Genomic DNA, 20,644 nt, shown 5'->3' on the forward strand with positions numbered 1-20,644 from the left:
CAGACCAGAGGACATTTCTCCAAAAAGTACGATCTTTGTCCCCATGTGCAGTTGCAAACCGCAGTCTGGCTGTTTTATGGCAGTTTTGGAGCAGTGGCTTCTTCCTTGCTGAGCAGCCTTTCAGGTTATGTCGATATAGGACTCATTTTACTGTGGATATAGCAGTTTCCTCCAGCATCTTCACAAGGTCCTTTGCTGTTGTTCTGGGATTGATTTGCACTTTTCGCACCAAAGGACGTTCATCTCCAGGAGACAGAACGCATCTCCTTCCTGAGCGGTATGACGTCTGTGTGGTCCCATGGTGTTAATACTTGCGTACTATTGTTTGTACAGATGAACGTGGAACCTTCCTTCATTTGGACATTGCTCCCAAGGATGAACCAGACTTGTGGAGGTCTACAATTGTTTTTCTGAGGTCTTGGCTGAGTTCTTTTGATTTTCCCATGATATCAAGCAAAGAGGCACTGAGTTTGAAGGTAAGGCATTGAAATACATCCACAGGTACACCTCCAATTGACTCAAATTATGTCAATTAGCCTATCAGAAGCTTCTAAAGCCATGACATAATTTTCTGGAATTTTCCAAGCTGTTTAAAGGCACAGTCAACTTAGTGTATGTAAACTTCTGGCCCACTGGAATTGTGATAGGGAATTATAAGTGAAATAATCTGCCTGTAAACAATTGTTGGAAAAATTACGTGTGTCATGCACAAAGTAGATGTCCTAACCGACTTTCCAAAACTAGTTTGTTAACAAGAAATGTGTGGAGTTGTTGAAAAACGAGTTTGAATGACTCCAACCTAAGTGTATGTAAACTTCCGACTTCAACTGTAAGTAGTACTTTAAAGCATTTTTATCTCAGTACTTTACACCACTGCTTTCAAAAACGGATGCAGACTTGTATTCAAGTCAAATCAAGACTAGCTCCTGAACACTACAGCTCTCTTAGGGTCATATCCTAACTTGGATTTAAATGGAGTTTTCACTTTTTCATGCATTGATTTCAATCAAAGAATAAGTTAAGATGAATCTCTTACCGATGTGAGAGTCATTTTTTTAACTAACCTCGGAGTAGTTGCGATGGGCCTTGTCCAGGATCTTGACAATGACGTCCATCTGGTGAATCTCTCCATAGTCCCCAAGCTCCTTCCTCACGCCACAGAAGATCTTAGTGAACGTTCCCTGACCCAGACTATCTTTCTGTAACACACAGGGAACACAATCAATTCCCTGGTGCTTAAGTGGCAGGTCTGTTACTACCCCCAACCTACCCAATAATTGCCTCTTCAGAAGTATTTTTTGTACGTGTGTGTGTGTGTGTGTGTTTTGTACAGAACCCAGTGGCCTCTGCTCTGAACATAATTGACCAGAGCTATTAATTTTTAGTAATGAGTGAGGAGGAATACGGATAGGTAGAAAAAGAGTGTTTGAGAGAGGTATCTTACGATGACAAGGTCCTCCTTGCGTATCTTGTGGAACACCATCTGGCTAATGTGTCTGTGGAGGGAGGGGGAGAGCGGCACCTCAGCACCCTGGTTACCCCTGCAGACCAACAGGTTAGACTTGTCTGCAGAAAGATGGGACAGAGATGAAGATGTAGAGTTAGGGGTATATAAAGAGATTGTCTTCGTCTCCCCCGTAACTCCTTAAGTAACCTGTGAATATAGGGTAGAACGCAGCTAGTGGGGTACATACATTTTGTTATTGTATGTGAGTCAAGTCCGGGAGGGGGACAAGAGGTCCGAGACCGAGCCAAGACCAGAAAAATGCAAGTCCAATTCAAGACTAAATGTCACCAGTCACATTTCGACTTAATGGGTGGGACCGTTTTTACAAAAACGTATGGAAACAGGTCACTGCGCAACAGCGAACAGTAGTTTTCCCACAGTCTAGCTAGCTTTTGTTGTTGGCTAGTTTGCAGCGGTTGCAGCAGGTATCAAAGACGATGTTGTTGCTAATTTGTTAGCTTCTTCCTTTCAAGAATAACTTTGAACAAGAAGTTTCAAATTATCATCATCTGGTGAGCGGAACTGTGTTTTGTGTTGCAGCGCTTGCTGTTAGCCATCTCTTTGAAAATAACTTCTGTGCGTTAACCATAGTTGCATTCAAAGTGGAACCGACAGCATTTTAGCAACATGAAATCTTATTAGAATCAGTTCATATAAATCGCACTTTGGAAAGTATTCAGTATTAGGATCGTTGCCCTGATGGAAGGTGAACCTTCTCCCCAGTCCGAGGTCCTGAGTGCTCTGGAGCAGGTTTTCATCAAGGATCTCTCTGTACTTTGCTGCGTTCATCCTTTCCTCGATCCGTCTGTCACGTCTCCTTTTGAAGGATAGTGCATTATTTGTTTATTAAACTCCTGTGAGAATATAGATCGAGAGTCAAGTGTGGCTGGAGAGCGAGCCCAAACGTTTCCCCAAATTGCTAACATTGGTCAATGAAATCAAGTAGGACAGTTTTTGTTATTGTTATAAACACAAAAACACAGCTATGACCCATTGCTGCTACTTATCCCCTGACCTCTCACCTTTAGCCTTTGGTGGGCAGCACTTGGTGAACTTGAAGATGTATCCGTCAGAGCGCAGCGCCTCCTTCTGGTAGCAGTGGAGCAGCTCCCTTAGAGAGCTGAAGCTCTTCTTAGCCCCAGAGAGGACGTACTCTCCCTGGTCTGTCTTCACTATCTGGCAGTGCTTAAACTCCACCAGGCTGTCACTCTGCTTCAGAGAAGAGAGGGGGAACAGGTTAAAGACAGATACACACAGAGACAGACATACACTTTTGACAGTAAGGTTATAAAATGTACACATGAGGAGAAAGGCTACCATAAGTCTGTTCTGGACTAAACATGAATAGTTCTAGTTTTAAAGTTAGAGCAGTGGGTTAGGGGACTCTGGGGCCACTCAATCCATCAGGTCACACAGCACCAGTATCATGCATTGTACTCACCCCCACTACAAAGGTCAGGAAGTATTTGTTGTAGTCCTTAGGGCTGCTGCGGAGGATGTACAGACCCTTATGATTCCCAGACCGTCGCAGCTTACTGGTCGCAAACTCCATCCTGAGGACAGAGATGTGGAGGACAGATGGGTTCAGTCATGGTCGAGTGTGAGCGTGAGCGTACCCATATACACTTGACTTACGAAACCGGGCCGTGACAGTAGCTCTGAATGGCCTCCAGCAGCTTAGGGGGCGCCGTCTCTTTACACAGGTAGTGGTGGGAGTCTGCTATGAGCCGGTAGTAGCCATCCACCAAGGACACAAAGGACAGAGCCTCGGACAGGGAACGGAACTCCAGCTCCTGTGTAGTAGGGGAGAGAGAGAGAGAGAGCAAGAGAGCGAGAGAGCAGAGAGCGAGAGAGAGGAGAGAGCAAGAGAGAGAGAGAGAGGAGAGAGACAGTTTAAAGAAGATGGAGGAAAAGAGAGGTTTGGGTCAGTACTCTGACATGCTTTTCTAACGGAAAAGGCCTCGTTGTTCCTTTGAGCCAGATATGAACCAGCAACCTGACAAGGCCGACGTAATTAATCCGGTCAACACTTGGGCTGTTTGTGGTAACCGTATTCACCACCACACTGGGTAGCTGCAGAAACAGGCTTGGAGAGCCCGAGGCATACAGCGTTTGGGCGAAATATCAACCGTCCCGCATCGTGAGGCTTCATGCTCCTCGAACAGTGGTTGATGTGTGGATTGAAATAACTGGAGTAGCCTACCCAGCATGACGAAAAAAATACAAATAAAAAATTTTGTTTTTTTAAACTGTGGAAAAGCAGCCTCCATTCACTCTGTCTCAGTATGTGTAGACCATGTATCTGATGCTGTCTGGACAAAAGGTGTATAGCATGTCATACTTTTATATGTCCAGACAGCTTCCGACACATGGGCTACATATAGTAAGAGAGGGGCGCTGTTTCGCTCGCTAGTTTCAGCAGAGAGGAAGAGGCGAAGCGAGAGGGTTCCCTCTTGCAAAAATCTTCCCCGAATAAGCCCAATGCGTTTCTATGGGCATACTGTAATATGCACACCTAAGATTGTCGCCTGCACTCCTGCCTTTGGGACGACGACTCACATTGCTAGGATGGAGACATGCGTATTTCATCATTATATACAGATCTCTGGTTTCAGCCACTTTCGAATTAGAAAGGAAAGTTGGTGGGTGCATAGTGCACTGTTCAGATGCGGACTTCCCCTAAAGCATATAATTACTTCTGTCTAAATAAAATCATTCCAAATACTTTATCAGAGAGCTTGACTTAGACACAGAGGATCATAATCTTCTTTGAAACAAAATAGCTGTGGGTTGTTTTAAAAATCACAAGCTCATAGGCCTATGCCTATTTGGGAAGCCCGCAATTTGGGCAGTGCGTGTGGCAATAGGCCTAGCTGATTATTGTTTGCGGCTGTCAGTGAAAAGCATCTAACATGTGTTTAGATAATGTGTCTTGAGTATAATAAAATTGAGACAAGGGGAGGGGTGTGTGGCAAATATATGGCCTTCCCTCTCCAGAATGCAAGCACTGCTCTCCAGAATGCAAGCACTGCTCTCCAGAATGTGCTTCGCTCTCTCCCGCCTATTCTTGCACATTCATTGTTTCATTGTGTGAATTGTTTTCCCTTTGATTGTTTATTCAAGACTGTTGGGTTGACGGTTTCATTATCGCAATAATTAATTGATATTAAATAAAGAGATGATTGTTTGAAACAATGACATCTCTCTCAGTACTGAATTTCCAAGACACCCGTAGGCCTAGTAAATTTCCCTGTTAATCCCCGTCATTTGGTTACATTCATTTATGTTATTGCATGTACTACAGTAATTTACCGTTCTCATTCCCAGAGAGGAAACTTTGAATGCAGAGTTCACCACCTGCTACACTTGTGAGAAACAAGTTTTGGTTAATTTCATAACCATCATTTTAGGTGTTTTGTCAATTTTTTTCATTGCCTTTTGTTTGGAGTGCTCCATGCGAGCAATGAGCATGTGTGTGGTTTCTCTGCGCGTGAGCACGCCAACCTGCTCAGTTGATACATAGCTGCACTTCACTAGCGATAGCTCAAGACAGGTCAGAATGAAAGGGAGGCAAACAGGAGGAGTAGAAAGATTAATGTGATTGAAAGAACCTAGATTTTAATCTGGAGATTTCCTGTTTTTATTTGTCAGCTTTAGGCCGATGTATTTTACTTAGTTGACGATGGAAGTTAAAGGCCTACTGCTGCATTGTAGGCTCTCTGAGTTTCACACCCTAATAATTCCTTTAGCCGCGTATCAATGTGTTCATATGGCAAAGACTGATTGCTCCTGCATTAGTTGAATTTGATTTTTTAGATTTATAACATTTTAATTAGATTATGATTAACCACGTGACAATAATGTTGAGAAACAATGATATTATTGAAATCAAATTGTTCCACGAATCATAACTGGCACACAGATACAGTAGGTAGAAATGTTAGGAGAAATTGTAAGCTTCCCTAAACTTGAAACTCACGCGCTGCTTATGGTCTTCATTATGACACCCAATAACAAAATTAGCGCACACAAGAGGTCCCGTGGTGGGGGGTCCCTCCGATAGAAATCAAATGCTGCCCAAATGATTCGTTCTGGTGCCGGCCCTGGAAAAGTCCGACGGGCGAAAATATGATCACTTGAAGAACAGAGCGCAACTTTTTTGGGCTACTTTCTCAAACGCATCAATAGCCTATAGTTGCACTATGCAGCCCCTATACGTTCTGATTTGTAAGACATTCTAAGACTTGCATCATTCACGACTAAAGTCGATAGCCTATAGGACCGGTTTCAAATGATCACATTTATGCTCAACATAGCCGCTTCGGAATGGGAAAAATATCCTTCACATTTTATCTCGCCAACCTCAATTATATTTTTCTTACTATACAATCATAGATTTGGCACGGGACATAAGCATATCATGTCTGCTAAATGAACAAGCCTACAGCCTATGGCATGGCGCATAGCAAGATAACATACAGTAGGCCAACTCATATCCGGTTCTTCTGAAACACATTTTCTTTATATTATGTTTCTTTAGACCTGCCTAAAATAATGAATTTATTGTGATGGTATATATTACATTGATTTATTAGAACGTTTTAAATATGTAAATGTTCCAAGTGCGCAGATGAGCAGCTTGTATGCATGGAGGCCTGGAGATGCTGAATGTGTTTGTTAATTAACGGTAAATTACCATAAGATGATAACTGGCTGACAAAATGTAATTACCACCACAGTCCTAGTCAACACCCACAAGGCTGTGTGGCTCAACGGTATTCCAGGGCACATTCTCAGAGAATGCGCAGAACAGCTGGAAGGGATATCTACGGTAATTTTCAACCTCTCCTTGTGCCAGTCTGTAATCCCCATGTTTCAAGATGACCACCATCATTCCTGGTCCCAAGAACACTTAAGGCTTCATGCCACAATGACTACCGCCCTGCAGAACTCACATCTGTAATCATGAAGTACTTAAAGAGGCTGATTATGGCACACATCAACACCCTCATCCCAGACACCCTAGAGCCACTCCAATTTGCAACCCCCCCAACGGATCAATAGAAGACACAATCTCAATTGCACTTCACACGGCCCAAAACCCACCTAGAAAAGAGGAACACCTATGTGAGAATGCTGTTCATTGACTACAGCTCTGCGATGAACATTATTGTCCCTTCCAAGCTCGTCACCAAGCTTAGGACACCGGAACACCTCCCTCTGCAACTGGATCCTGGACTTCCTGACGGGCAGATCCCAGGTGGTGAGGGTAGGCAACGTCACCTCCGCCACGCTGACCCAAGAAACTCTTCCACACATACAAGGTGTACAAGTGGCTGTAGGGTAATAAACAGCAAAAAACGTCCTCTCACTGTCAACTGCGTTTATTTTAAGCAAACTTAACATGTGTAAATATGTGTGTGAACATAAGATTCAACAACTGAGACAAACTGATCAAGTTCCATAGACATGTGACTAAGAGAGAAAGAATAATGTGTCCCTGAACAAAAAGGGGGGGTCAAAACCAAAAGTAACAGTCATTGCAGCTGGTGGCCACACCAGATACGAAGTACTGCAGTGCATCTCCTCCTCATGGACTGCACCTGATTTGCCAGTTCTTGCTGTGAGATGTTACGCCACTCTTCCACCAAGGAATGGCCCTCGCCCTCACCCTCTGATCCAACAGGTCCCAGAGGTGCTCAATGGGATTGAGATCTGGGCTCTTCCCTGGCCATGGCAGAACACTGACATTCCTGTCTTGCAGGAAATCACACACAGAACGAGCAGTATGGCTGGTGGCACTGTCATGCTGCAGGGTCATGTCAGGAGGAGCCTGCAGGAAGGGTACCACATGAGGGAGGAGGATGTCTTCCCTGTAATGCACAGCGTTGAGATTTCCTGCAATGACAACAAGCTCAGTCCGATGATGCTGTGACACGCCGCCCCAGACCATGACGAACCCTCCACCTCCAAATCGATCCTGCTCCAGAGTACAGGCCTCGGTGTAACGCTCATTCCTTCAACGATAAATGCGAATCCGAGACAAAAGTGACTCGTCAGTGAAGAGCACTTTTTGCCAGTCCTGTCTGGTCCAGCGACGGTGGATTTGTGCCCGTAGGCGACGTTGTTGCCGGTGATGTAAGGCAGGTCCTCACCAAACAGGCCTACAAGCCCTCAGTCCAGCTTCTCTCAGCCTATTGCGGACAGTCTGAACACTGATGGAGGGATTGTGCGTTCCTGGTGTAACTCGGGCAGTTGTTGTTGTCATCCTGTACCTGACCAGCAGGTGTGATGTTCGGATGTACCGATCCTGTGCAGGTGTTGTTACACGTGGTCTGCCACTGCGAGAACGATCAGCTGTCCTGTCTCTCTGTAGCACTGTCTAAGGCGTCTCACAGTACGGGCATTGCCATTTATTTCTCTGGCCACATCTGCAGTCCTCATGCCACCTTGCAGCATGCCTAAGGCACGTTCACACAGATGAGCAAGGACCCTGGGCACCTTTCTCTTTAGTGTCCTACGTTTTCATAACTGTGACCTTAATTGCCTACTGTCTATAAGCTGTTAGTGTCTTAACGACCGTTCCACAGGTGCATGTTCATAAATTGTTTATAACAAGCATGGGAAACAGTGTTTAAACCCTTTACAATAAAGATCTGTGAAGTTATTTGGATTTTTACAAATTATCTTTTAAGGACAGGGTCCTGAAAAAGAGACATTTCTTTTTTTGCTGAGTTTATAAACTGAGTGTACAAATCTTTCCATGACATAGACCGACCAGATAAATTCAGGTGAAAGCTATGATCTATTATTGATGTCACTTGTTAAATCCATTTCAAATCAGTGTAGGTGAAAGGGAGGGGACAGATTAGAGAAGGATTTTTAAGCCTCGAGTTAACTGAGACATGGATTGTGTATTAGTGCCATTTAGAGGGTGAATGGAAAAGACAAAAGATTAAAGTGCCTTTGAATGGGGTAGGGTAGTAGGTGTCAGGCACACTAGTTTGTGTCAAGGACTGCAACACTGCTGGGTTTTTCCACATACAACAGTTTCCCGTGTGCATCAAGAATGGTCCGACGGACATCCTGCCAACTTGACAACTGTGGGAATCATTTGAGTCAACATGGGCCATCATCCCTGTGGAATGCTTGTGGAGTCCATGCCCCAACGAATTGTGGCTGTTCTGAGGGCAAATGGGGGGTTTTCAACTTAATATTAGGAAGGTGTTCATAATGTTTTGTACACTCAGTGTATATCGGGAATAGGGTCATTATCATTTCAGATAAAGCAGGTGTTCTTGTCCCTCTATGAGTTAGGTTAGCAGGGTGGTCGTACCAGAGTCTGATGGTCCTGTCTGTTGATGGTGACGATACGACTCTCGATAGCACCGCCCTTGTTGGCCTGCTTAATGCTGATGTCTATAACCTCGGGGAAATCACAGTACGTCTGGAAACCCTGAGAGACACCGGTAGAGAGAGAAAGATAGTGAGCGAGAAAGAGAAATCACATACAGTAGCAGCAATCCTGAATGCACAACATTCAAACGCCCTTCCGCTTACTCTCTATGAAACTATCAAATGATTGCATGAGACAATTGAAACACATAACTAATCATGGCCATTTTGTGGTCGTTTCAGCACGGCATATGCCGTTTCCAAGAAGAGAAGAATAGAAAGAAAGGACAATAAGAGGACAAGAAACAAGAAGAGAAAGAGAAGAGAATGCTACTTCTCCCTACCGTTTCTATCTCCATATCCTTCCCCTGGGACCACTGAATTCCATTGTTACCCGTGACGACGATGGTAACCTCTCCAGCCGAGGGCTCTGTGACCCGGAAGCACTCGGAGTAGAGGGCTGGCTGCAGCATCTCCAGATTTGCCAGGTATTTGAGCTTGAGATCGCGAGCGGTGGCATTACACTGGCAGAACTGCTGGATGAACTTCTTGAAGCGATGGCGGATCCTTTTCCGGGTCACAAAGTGGTACTCCTGGATACGGGCACGTATGTCCTTGGGCAGGAATGACTTATAGCTGTAGGGGGGAGACAGAATGGGATTGGTTGAGTTACATTTGGGTGCATTAAATACTAGTATCAATAGCAGCCAAGAGATGAATTATGTGATACAATATCATGTTTTAAGAAAGGACATTTTTTTTTAAATGTGAAAATTAGCAACTAACAGAAAATAATATATATTTTAAATACATGGGCTGGGTTGGATTGGAGGGAGGTGTGGTGTGATGGAGTGAGAAAAGGAGGCCCGGGTGAGTACAGACACCGTGTATCATGAAATATTTAATGACATGGGTTTATTATGTTCTGTAAAGGATGTCATGAACACGTTTTCAATACTGATAATCTCACACACACTAAGAGTTAATATGTTCATTGATTTGCATGATCGGTGCCTTCAGAAAATATTCATACTTTACTTATTCCACATTTTGTTGTGTTAAAGCCTGAATTCGAAATTGATTTAATTTTTTTTTGATCTTACCCATCTACACACAATACACCATAACGACAAACTGAAAACATGTTTTTAGAAGTATTTGCATATTTATTGAAAATGAAATCCAGAACTCACATTTTCATAAATATTCACAACCCTGAGTCAATGTTAGAATCACCTTTGGCAGTGATTACAGCTGTGAGTCTTTCTGGGTAAGTTTCTAAGAGCTTTGCACACCTGGATTGTACAATATTTGCCCACTATTATTTTTTTAATTCTTCAAGCTTTGTCAAGTTGGTTGTTGATCATTGCTTGACAGTCTTGCCATAGATTTTCAAGACGATTTAAGTCAAAACTGTAACTAGGCCACTCAGGAGGTAATCTTGCTAAGCAACTCCAGTGTATATTTGATTTATCTCCTAATTTCTGTTGGAAAGCAGACAACCATGTTTTCCTCTAGGATTTTGCCTGTGCCTAGCTCTACTCCATTTATTTTTCATCAACAAAAAAATCCCAATCCTTACAGATGAAAAGCATACCCATAACATGATGCAGCCACCATCATGCTTGAAAATATGAAGAGTGGTACTCAGTGATGTGTTGTTGGATTTGCCCAAAACATAATGCTTTTTATTTAGGACATAAATTTGGTAAAAAAATCTATCCATTTCAGCTTTTCATATGTAATTCATTTGAAAATTAATAGAAAAATCTAAAAACATAATTCCGCTTGATCATGTGCTGACTGCATGGACAGCACGCTTAGTCTTCTAAAAAGTGACATTTGGAAAAATAGCTGCACTTCTTGAATTTGGAGTTTTTGACAAAAGTGTCACAGAAACTGAGGAATATGCTCTTTCAGATACTACGTAGAAATCAAAATGTATTACCTGCATGTGACCGAAGAAGGATTTGATAAAGCAATGCTCCTTTCCCTGCATCTGTCAATTACAAGATGCGACCATCTCTTCATGTACAATTTGAGTACCGATAGGCCCTAGTATTGTCACTCGTCAGATTATTGTCAATTTTATCTGGTCTATAGGCTAACTCTTAATACGTGTGAAATTCATTTTGGTATAGTTTAGGTGTAGTTTCGATGGGCCAGCTGTGCAGGCTGACTGGCATTGTTTGATTCCCGCTCATCAACTTGGATAGTCAAGGATATGTTTTGCATTATTCTAAAGGCCTACTGCAACACACAGCATGTTTTCATTTCCTGTACAATACATTTGATTAGTGACAGAGTCCTAGTAAATAAAACAGTACCATAACAGCTTATTTTTACAAAGTAAAACGTAAATGAGAATGTATCAACCTGCAAGGTGCGTGATCAAATTATTAACATAAGCCAACACTGATAAATAGGCATAACAAACTCATCATTACACCACTATTGTTCTGAATTAAATCAACCTCTTCATCCTCATCATTCAGTAAGGCCTCATTTAAATTTGATTGTGAAGTAACTTGCATAATTATTGCCCATTCATTCATTGAGAGAGAGACGCATTAGCGCCTGGCTAGGTACCAACGTCCTACAGCACATTGTCTTGGTGGAATGAATTGGGAATAAGTGTGAGAAAAAAATTATGGGTAAATTAATGGGTAAAAAGGCTCTATATACTTTTCTGTTTGGGATTTCAAAATTCTGACAAGTGAGCAGTGTAAAATATAAACATTTAGGAAAAGTCAGGCGAGGAACAGGACATGGCGGGTTTAGTGTTAAGAGAATAAAATGCAAATGTTTGAAATGAGTGTTTATATGTTTAGGAACAAAACTCAAAGATATCATTTCGGATCCGGTTGGTATTTCACCTATTTTCACACAGATCTGAGGTATGTGGCCACCGGGCGAGATCCAACCTGGGATCCAAGGGGTTAACTACACAATGTTGGTCGGATCTCAGGAAATCGGGTAGATCCGAAAACCTCTAGAAAAGAGGGAGCGCCATCATTATACCATATGTCATATGCCAAAACGTGCAAGTAGGGCGGCAGGGTAGCCTAGTGGTTAGAGCGTTGGACTAGTAACCGGAAGGTTGCAAGTTCGAATCCCCGAGCTGACAAGGTACAAATCTGTCGTTCTGCCCCTGAACAGGCAGTTAACCCACTGTTCCTAGGCCGTCATTGAAAATAAGAATTTGTTCTTAACTGACTTGCCTAGTAAAAGGTAAAAAAAATGTTTTTATATTTAACCCTAACAGTGAAGTGTTCACCCAGTACATTCCTCTCTTAGAGCAACACCTCAGGGGAAGAGTTGCAGGGGAGAGGGGTGCAACTGAATAAGCCAATTGGAAGCTAGGGATTTAGGGATGATTAGGTGGCCAGGAAGGAAATACAAATGTCAGGTTAACATTTTAGCCAGGACACAGGGTTAACATCCCTATATCTTTAGTGACCACAGCGGAGGCTATGCAATCCACCTGGTTTGACCGTTGTGAACGCCGCTTTGTTTACCAAACGATTCCTAATATATTTTTCTTTGCTTTGAGGTTCAATATGCTCCATCTTCCTCCAGTGTACTCGCCTGGTGTCGTTGAAGATGTCCACAGGAGCCTGGCTGCTCTCCTTAGCCATCCTCATCATATCCAACACAGCCATGCCAAGACACTCCTCCTGGGCCTCATGGTTTACTGGGATACTGACCCAGCCATCCACAAAGTCACTACGCCACTGAGGGAGGGAGGGAGGTACAAGCCAGAAAGGAAGAAGTGGCAGAGGAAGTAAATAGGCAGGGAGATACAGGGTACAGGTGGCATAAGGTGAAAACAGAAAAGGGAAAAAGGGGAGAAGAGAAAAAAAAGGGGGAGGGATAACGTTTACATGACATGAGAGAAGAGAAACGGCAGACAGACCATCTGATTAGGCACAAAGCAGTTGTTCAAGCCTCAAATCTGTAGTTATTCAGCCCTATCAGTGTCATGCCTCTCTCTGTCCCCATGGGCCCTCACGGTTATTAAACCCCGGCCAGTACAGTTTCACTTTCTAAATTCTCTGTGGATAAAATCAACTAAAACCACAGACACCGGCCTCGACTAGATAACTAATACACTAACCAGACAGAACATCTTGAGGAACATTACCCAATATTCAAAGATACGTGGAAACCAGGTACCTCAGTTCTCAGAATGTGTACTAAAGAGTCAACACCGCTTTCCTTACAGCAACCCAGTGCCTAACTTGTCCTAAACTACTGTCGGAAAGTGACTAATTGACTTGAGCATGTTTTAGTATAACATGTTATGGGTTTGATAGATGCCCCTGTGAGACAGGAGTCAAATGGTAGAGATAATATATTGCGAACACCTGCCCTGTGACACTGTCTTATAGCTTAACTGTGTTATATTATATTCACTCATTATGATTTGCATCATGGTATCCATGAATATATTGCTTTTTCTCAAATAGCCCTCTGTGTATGAGAGGATAATTAAGAATGGACTGCGGCAAGGTGCAAGAATGTATACTCCCTACTGATAAGACGACCGGGAGACGCGTGGAAGAGTACCAAAGGTTCTGGACTCGGGCTGGGATGATAACACCACCTGCCTAGCCAGAGATTCATTGTACCTCCTAAACTCAGGAGGGGGAGGGCTTGTCCGGGAAAACAGAGGTGAAGTTCCTAGAACCATTCCACTCATTCTGACATCTTGGGGTCGGGGGTCGTAGGCAGAATATGAATTTTGGGAAATGGACTTCGAAAGCCTGGATTTATTCATTAGTCCCACTGTCTTGACATGGATGATTGTCATTTTTTTTTAGGTTTGTGGCCTAGCTGACTATTTTCATTTTAGCGTCCCCTACTGGATCACTATGTCATTTGAAGTCTGAGGCTTAGATCAGGGGTTCCCAAACCTTTTCACTCGGGCCTCGCTTCCAGCATCGGGGAACACCCCCCTCCCCGCAAGCCACATCTATTTCTATTGAGACAAGCTCTGTTCATGATACACAACTGTTCACACCTTTCTTGTTGGTGGAGAGAATTTTGCATGTTTAAAGCTCATTTCCTGCAATTCTACACATTTTGTCATGGGGGGTAAAGAGAGTTTTAAAGCACATTTTATTGCAATTCTATACATTTTGCCATGTCTAATGTATATTCATGTGAATACATTACAACAATATCTAAGGGCTAAAAAACCTAAGTAAAAAATGTTACCTGACTTGGGCTAGTTGATCTGGACATTTCTGACAAGTTATAAATAGCTCTGTAAGGTATGCCATTGACTAACATGACAAGAGGAACTGATGAAGCACTACCCAATTTCAAAATTGCACCTTGTACTCTTGAAAGCTGTAATAGTAGAACGCACGTTTAAAACCGGACTGAGTCCCCCCTGCCGACCCCCCCGGCCTAGATGACTATTTATATGTTTTCCCTAGTGGATGATTGGCATTTTTGCAGTTTGTGGCCGAGATGACTATTTACATTTTTTGCCCTACTGGATGATTGGCATTTTTGAGGTTTGTGGCTTAGATGAACATTATTTTTTTGTTCCTTGCCCAGATGACTATATTAAATGTTTGTCTTTTTGTGTGTCATTGTCTGTTCGTTGTATGGATAAATTGTAATTTTTATACCAGTACGTTTGATTGTAAGAGAAGGAGTTCATGTTGAAAGAATCTTCTTGGGTACCATGAATTCATTGAACATGGACGGTTCCTGTTAATAGCATCCAATCTAGGAGGAGGCGTTGTCAGTAAGTAGTAATGTGTATAGTGTTAGAAGGTTCTGGAGGAAGTCCACCTCCGTGTATAGCAGTATGAAGACATTATTTGTAAGGGATCTGTGTGTATTGGCTGTGGAGATGCTGTAAGTCAGGAGGTTGGTTTGTGGTCTATTGGTGCTAATAATAGAGACCGATTGTGTAGCAAAAAAAATTACTTGTGTTGTCAACAACAGTGATACTTGAGGAGTGACACTGGTATAAAAGACCTTATGTCTCCTGGATTCTCCAATAGTAAATTTGCAGACGCTTCAGTGTCGTTCTCAACACAAGATATCAGGTCCGGTGACAAATTTATTAAGCGCGTACCCCGTAAATAGTGGGTGAGAACATCTGAACACCGTAGATCCCGTCGGGAGAGGCAGAGAAATAATAACCATTGAAAATGGCATCTGTGGGTTCTGACACTTCTGTAAAAGGGGGAATAGAAGAGGGAACATTTTGTAAAGCCATGGGTGTGCTGAAAGAAGTGCGCAAAGAATGTACCAATTCGGTGTGGGGACAATTGTGCAAATTGGAATCAATTGGTCAGCATTTCCCTGCTGACTGAACATTCCAATCAAATAGAGATGTGGTGGTATGGCACGGCACAATGACGTCAAGGACAAATCGCAAGCTCAATATACACGCGTTTTGATGGCGTTGTTTTATCAACAGCAAGGTAGAACCGATAAATCTCATATTAAAGATATAGAGAGTCAGCTTGTGAAGGTGAGTAGTATGAGGCGACTAGAGAAACATTTTGAAATCAACAGAACCAGGACCTCGAAGGCTCTGGAAAATAATACAAATCAAATCCAACATAGTAGTCCTGGGCTGGATTGGACTGGAAACCATAGAGAGGTGAGCCCGGTTCGTACCAGCTGCCAAGTATTGAGGAAATGCATTGCGTAATGAAAGAAGTTAAATAGGGTCAGGAATTCGTCAGCTTCATTAGAAAAGAGGGTTGAATTTTTGGTTTCCATGCGGGCGCTTATGATCCCGTTGTCTGCTCTCTCCTGCCTAGAGCAATTTTGGCACAACTCCGAGCACCTCATCAAAAACCCTGCTTGGTCTTACAGCCACGAGGCATGTGATCCAACAACCTCACATGTAGCGGGGGAAGGATTCTTAACCACTGCAGGGAAGGTTCTGTTCAGACTAGATGTGAACAAAACCAGTAAATCTATTCAGGGTCCAAAAGAGCGATAGGATGGAAAAAACATAGGGCACAAAAATGTGGCTCTGGCTGGCAATTATGATGCTAGTGAAGGAATTTGTGACAGGTTTGAAACCCACTATTAAGTCTGCTATGGCCAGCGTGGTGGATCAACACACCAGCTGGGAACAGATAGTGCAAGCTGCATTGAGAGCGGAATCAAATTCAGCTCAGGGTGCTGCAGTGCGTGTTGTCGCTTTTACCCATACCCCAAGCACTGGTAATGGATTTGAGAGTAGGGAGAATAAAAGCACACTGATGCCACGCACTAGGCCATTGGGTGAGAATGTACGGTGGTGCCTGGGCTCTCTGTGCCAACTCACTTTCTTCACTGACTAGTGAGCAGCAGCAAACTCATGAAAATGTCCAGAGTTGGAGGCAAAGAAAACATAGGGATATTTGGCCTCTGTGCGGTCGCTCAAAATGGCTACCTTTACGACGAGAAAAATCATTACGTTCAGTCGAGTCAAGAGCAATGTAACTACTACCCATACAGTTTACAATAGGTCCAGTAACAATACCGGGCTTATTCTTTATTGTAGCTGGGGTAGAACCGATTTTGTGTTTGGATAATCTGTTGGCATGACCAAACACTCCTCACACGCTCAATCTTGTGAGACTTTATTCATTCTTATTCTGAAATAGTTTAACTTCTGTCAGAATGTGGTAAAATAGCCTTCAACATTTTTGTTTTTGTGCGGTATCTGGCTCAAAAAAACAAAGTTTTAATTTGGTGAACATTGGTATCTGGCTGATGTATTTTATAATTTGGGTACAAAACCTATTCATCTCAGAATAATACACAAGGAGTGTGAAGCAAATAGTGAATATCCAACAGAGATTGGTGATAGTACATACAGTAAAACTTTGGGGTAGATTAAAACAATACCTTCCAGTAAGGTGAAAGTAAAGGGGGAGAGTGGCCTCCCTGTGAACAGAAGTTGTGTTTTGTTTAGTCAGTATTTAAAACCTTTTTGTTACTGATTAAGATCAAGTATAGTGATTTAGTATAGTACCTATCTCTCCCTTTGAAGGCCGTTGACTTGGTAGAGCAGTTAGTTAAATTCTGCAGTTCTGAAAAGTATCAAATGTACTGGCCGTTAAGGGAGCTTCCAATTACACTGAACAAAAATATAAACGGAACATGAAGTGTTGATCCCATGTTTCATGAGCTGAAATAAAAGAGCTCAGAAATGTTCCATATGCACAAAAAGCGTATTTCTCTCAAATTTTGTGTACAAATTTGTTTACATCCCTGTTAGTGAGTATTTCTCATTTGCCAAGATAATCCATCCACCAGACAGGTGTGGCATGTCAAGAAGTTGATAAAACAGAATGATCATTACACAGGTGTACCTTGTGCTGGGGAAAATAGGTCACTCTAAAATGTGCAGTTTTGTCACACTTGATGTCTCAACTTTTGAGGGAGTGTGCAATTGGCATGCTGACTGCAGGAATGTCCAGAGCAGTTGCCAGAGTATGTAAAGCTAATTTCTTTACTATAAGCCACCTCCAATGTAATTTCAGAGAATTTGGCAACTGGCCTCACAACTGCAGACCACGTACATGGCATCGTGTGGTCGAGCGGTTTGCTGATGTCAACGTTTTGAACAGAGTGCCCCACCGTGGTAGTGGGGTTATGGTATGGGCAGGCATAAGCTATGGACAACAAACACAACTGAATTTTATCGATGGCAATTTAAATGTAGAGATACCGTGCCAAGATCCTGAGGCCCATTGTGGTGCCATGCATCCGCTGCCATACACCTCACGCTGCATGACACAGGCCAAATTCAAAGGGTGTTGAGCGTTAGTAAATTTGTCAGTTATTCTGCTCTCTGGCACACTCAGACAAGAGTGCTCTGAAATCGGAGTAGATAGCCAGAGCGAATTTACCAGCTACGTCTATCAACAGTTGTAGTTACATCATGAACATTCTATTGAAATGGTTACTTGCATAGTGGAGTCTTTTGTTTAGACATGTAGCTAGCTAAACAATGAACCATAATCTAAACTCATAATGTATGAATCTGCAGGTAGCTAACCAACAAGGTTCAACGTTAGCAAGCTAACAGATACAAATATTACTACACAGATCAAACACGTAACGTTAGCTAGGGAGCCAGCCAGCTAATGTTAGCTAGCTAGCTAACAGTACACTAACTTAAAAAGAAAACGACTGACAAAATTAGAAACATGTAATATCTGAAAAATGTAGCTAGCTAGACTATCTTACCCTTATACATGGGTGGACGCTTCTCCCCCTCTGCCACAGATGCCATGTTTGCCCTTAGTTTGAAGATGTAATCCGGAGGCAGGTGTTTTATACAACAGCCTTCTTTGTGATCTCTTTTCGACTCTGTCTGCATATTTGCAATCAAAACAGCAGAATGTTCTCCATCTCCTTAACTATCATACTCTAATTCCACAGATTTCAAAACTCGGTCCTCCAGAAAGTGGAGAGCAGCACTTATGCAGTTCTACTACATGATATCTTTCAGAAAAGCTGCGTTAGAAAGGATCACCAACACATTATAGGAAATAACGGTAAATGTACTACTGGTGATACAGTAGGGCAAAAAATTATTTAGTCAGCCACCAATTGTGCAAGTTCTCCCACTTAAAAAGATGAGAGGCCTGTAATTTTCATCATAGGTACACTTCAACTATGACAGACAAAATGAGAAAAAAAATCTAGTAAATCACATTGTAGGATTTTTAATGAATTTATTTGCAAATTATGGTGGAAAATAAGTATTTGGTCAATAACAAAAGTTTATCTCAATACTTTGTTATACACCCTTTGTTGGCAATGACAGAGGTCAAACGTTTTCTGTAAGTCTTCACAAGGTTTTCACACACGGTTGCTGGTATTTTGGCCCATTCCTCCATGCAGATCTCATCTAGAGCAGTGATGTTTTGGGGCTGTTGCTGGGCAACACGGACTTTCAACTCTCTCCAAAGATTTTCTATGGGGTTGAGATCTGGAGACTGGCTAGGCCACTCCAGGACCTTGAAATGCTTCTTACGAAGCCACTCCTTCGTTGCCCGGGTGGTGTGTTTGGGATCTTTGTCATGCTGAAAGACCCAGCCATGTTTCATCTTCAATGCACTTGCTGATGGAAGGAGGTTTTCACTCAAAATCTCACGATACATGGCCCCATTCATTCTTTCCTTTACACGGATCAGTCGTCCTGGTCCCATTGCAGAAAAACAGCCCCAAAGCATGATGTTTCCACCCCCATTCTTCACAGAAGGTATGGTGTTCTAGGGATGCAACTCAGCATTCTTTGTCCTCCAAACACGACGAGTTGAGTTTTTACCAAAAAGTTATATTTTGGTTTCATCTGACCATATGACATTCTCCCAATCTTCTTCTGGATCATTCAAATGCTCTCTAGCAAACTTCAGACGGGCCTGGACATGTACTGGCTTAAGCAGGGGGACACGTCTGGCACTGCAGGATTTGAGTCCCTGGCGGCGTAGTGTGTTACTGATGGTAGGCCTTGTTACTTTGGTCCCAGCTTTCTGCAGGTCATTCACTAGATCCCCCCGTGTGGTTCTGGGATTTTTGCTCACCATTCTTGTGATCCTTTTGACCCCACGGGGTGAGATCTTGCGTGGAGCCCCAGATCGAGGGAGATTATCAGTGGTCTTGTATGTCTTCCATTTCCTAATAATTGCTCCCACAGTTGATTTCTTCATACCAAGCTGCTTACCTATTGCAGATTCAGTCTTCCCAGCCTGGTGCAGGTCTACAATTTTGTTTCTGGTGTCCTTTGACAGCTCTTTGGTCTTGGCCATAGTGGAGTTTGGAGTGTGACTGTTTGAGGTTGAGGACAGGTGTCTTTTATACTGATAACAAGTTCAAACAGGTGCCATTAATACAGGTAACGAGAGGAGGACAGAGGAGCCTCTTAAATAAGAAGTTACAGGTCTGTGAGAGACAGAAATCTTGCTTGTTTGTAGCTGACCAAATACTTATTTTCCACCATAATTTGCAAATAAATTCATTAAAAAATCCTACAATGTGATTTTCTGGATTTTATTTTCTCATTTTATCTGCATAGTTGAAGTGTACCTATGATGAAAATTACAGGCCTCTCTCATCTTTTTAAGAGGGAGAACTTGCACAATTGGTGGCTGACTAAATACTTTTTTGCCCCACTGTACACACACACACACACACACACAGTTGAAGTCGGAAGTTTACATACACTTACATTACCCTTTGACCCGAAGAGAGCTGTAGTGTTCAACAGCTAGTCTTGATTTGACTTAGTACTTTAAAGTACTACTTACAGTTGAAGATTACATACACTTAGGTTGGAGTCATTAAAACTCGTTTTTCAACCACTCCACAAATTTCTTGTTAACAAACTATAGTTTTGGCAAGTCGGTGAGGACATCTAACGTTGTGCATGACACAAGTCAGTTTAAATGTATTTGGCTAAGGTGTATGTAAACTTCCGACCACAACTCTGTGTGTGTGTGTGTGTGTGTGTGTGTGTATATATGTATATATATGTATGTATGTATATATGTATATATATGTGTATATATATGTATATATGTATATATATATATATATATGTATAATATATCCCATTTACAGACGCAAAAGCATACTACTGCTATGATATATAAACAATATCGGTATACCAACAGTCGAATCACTAAACAATATACTAATTGGGGTCGGCCCTAATCTATATATAAACTAATATAGGCAAACTCAGTGAAGTTCAATATATAT

General features: G+C 42.4%; 1 protein-coding gene across 4 annotated transcripts in view; it reads right to left on the reverse strand.

Annotated features, from left to right (window-relative positions):
• LOC135517606 (tyrosine-protein kinase JAK2-like) overlaps positions 1–20,644 on the reverse strand; it is a 71,946-nt gene that overhangs the window by 13,430 nt on the left and 37,872 nt on the right. For 3 of the 4 annotated variants that reach the window (XM_064942070.1, XM_064942067.1, XM_064942071.1), the window contains 8 exons: positions 12,491–12,636; positions 9,247–9,538; positions 8,844–8,963; positions 3,143–3,300; positions 2,949–3,060; positions 2,530–2,719; positions 1,445–1,566; positions 1,065–1,199 (listed from right to left, as the gene is read on the reverse strand). In XM_064942070.1, coding sequence (XP_064798142.1) covers positions 1,065–1,199; positions 1,445–1,566; positions 2,530–2,719; positions 2,949–3,060; positions 3,143–3,300; positions 8,844–8,963; positions 9,247–9,538; positions 12,491–12,636 — 1,275 coding nt within the window. The remainder of the gene's footprint in view (positions 1–1,064; positions 1,200–1,444; positions 1,567–2,529; positions 2,720–2,948; positions 3,061–3,142; positions 3,301–8,843; positions 8,964–9,246; positions 9,539–12,490; positions 12,637–20,644) is intronic. The other variant, XM_064942069.1, reaches the window with a different exon arrangement.

The sequence above is a fragment of the Oncorhynchus masou genome, chromosome 28, assembly GCF_036934945.1.
Source record: "Oncorhynchus masou masou isolate Uvic2021 chromosome 28, UVic_Omas_1.1, whole genome shotgun sequence".
NCBI classification, from domain to species: Eukaryota; Metazoa; Chordata; class Actinopteri; order Salmoniformes; family Salmonidae; genus Oncorhynchus; species Oncorhynchus masou.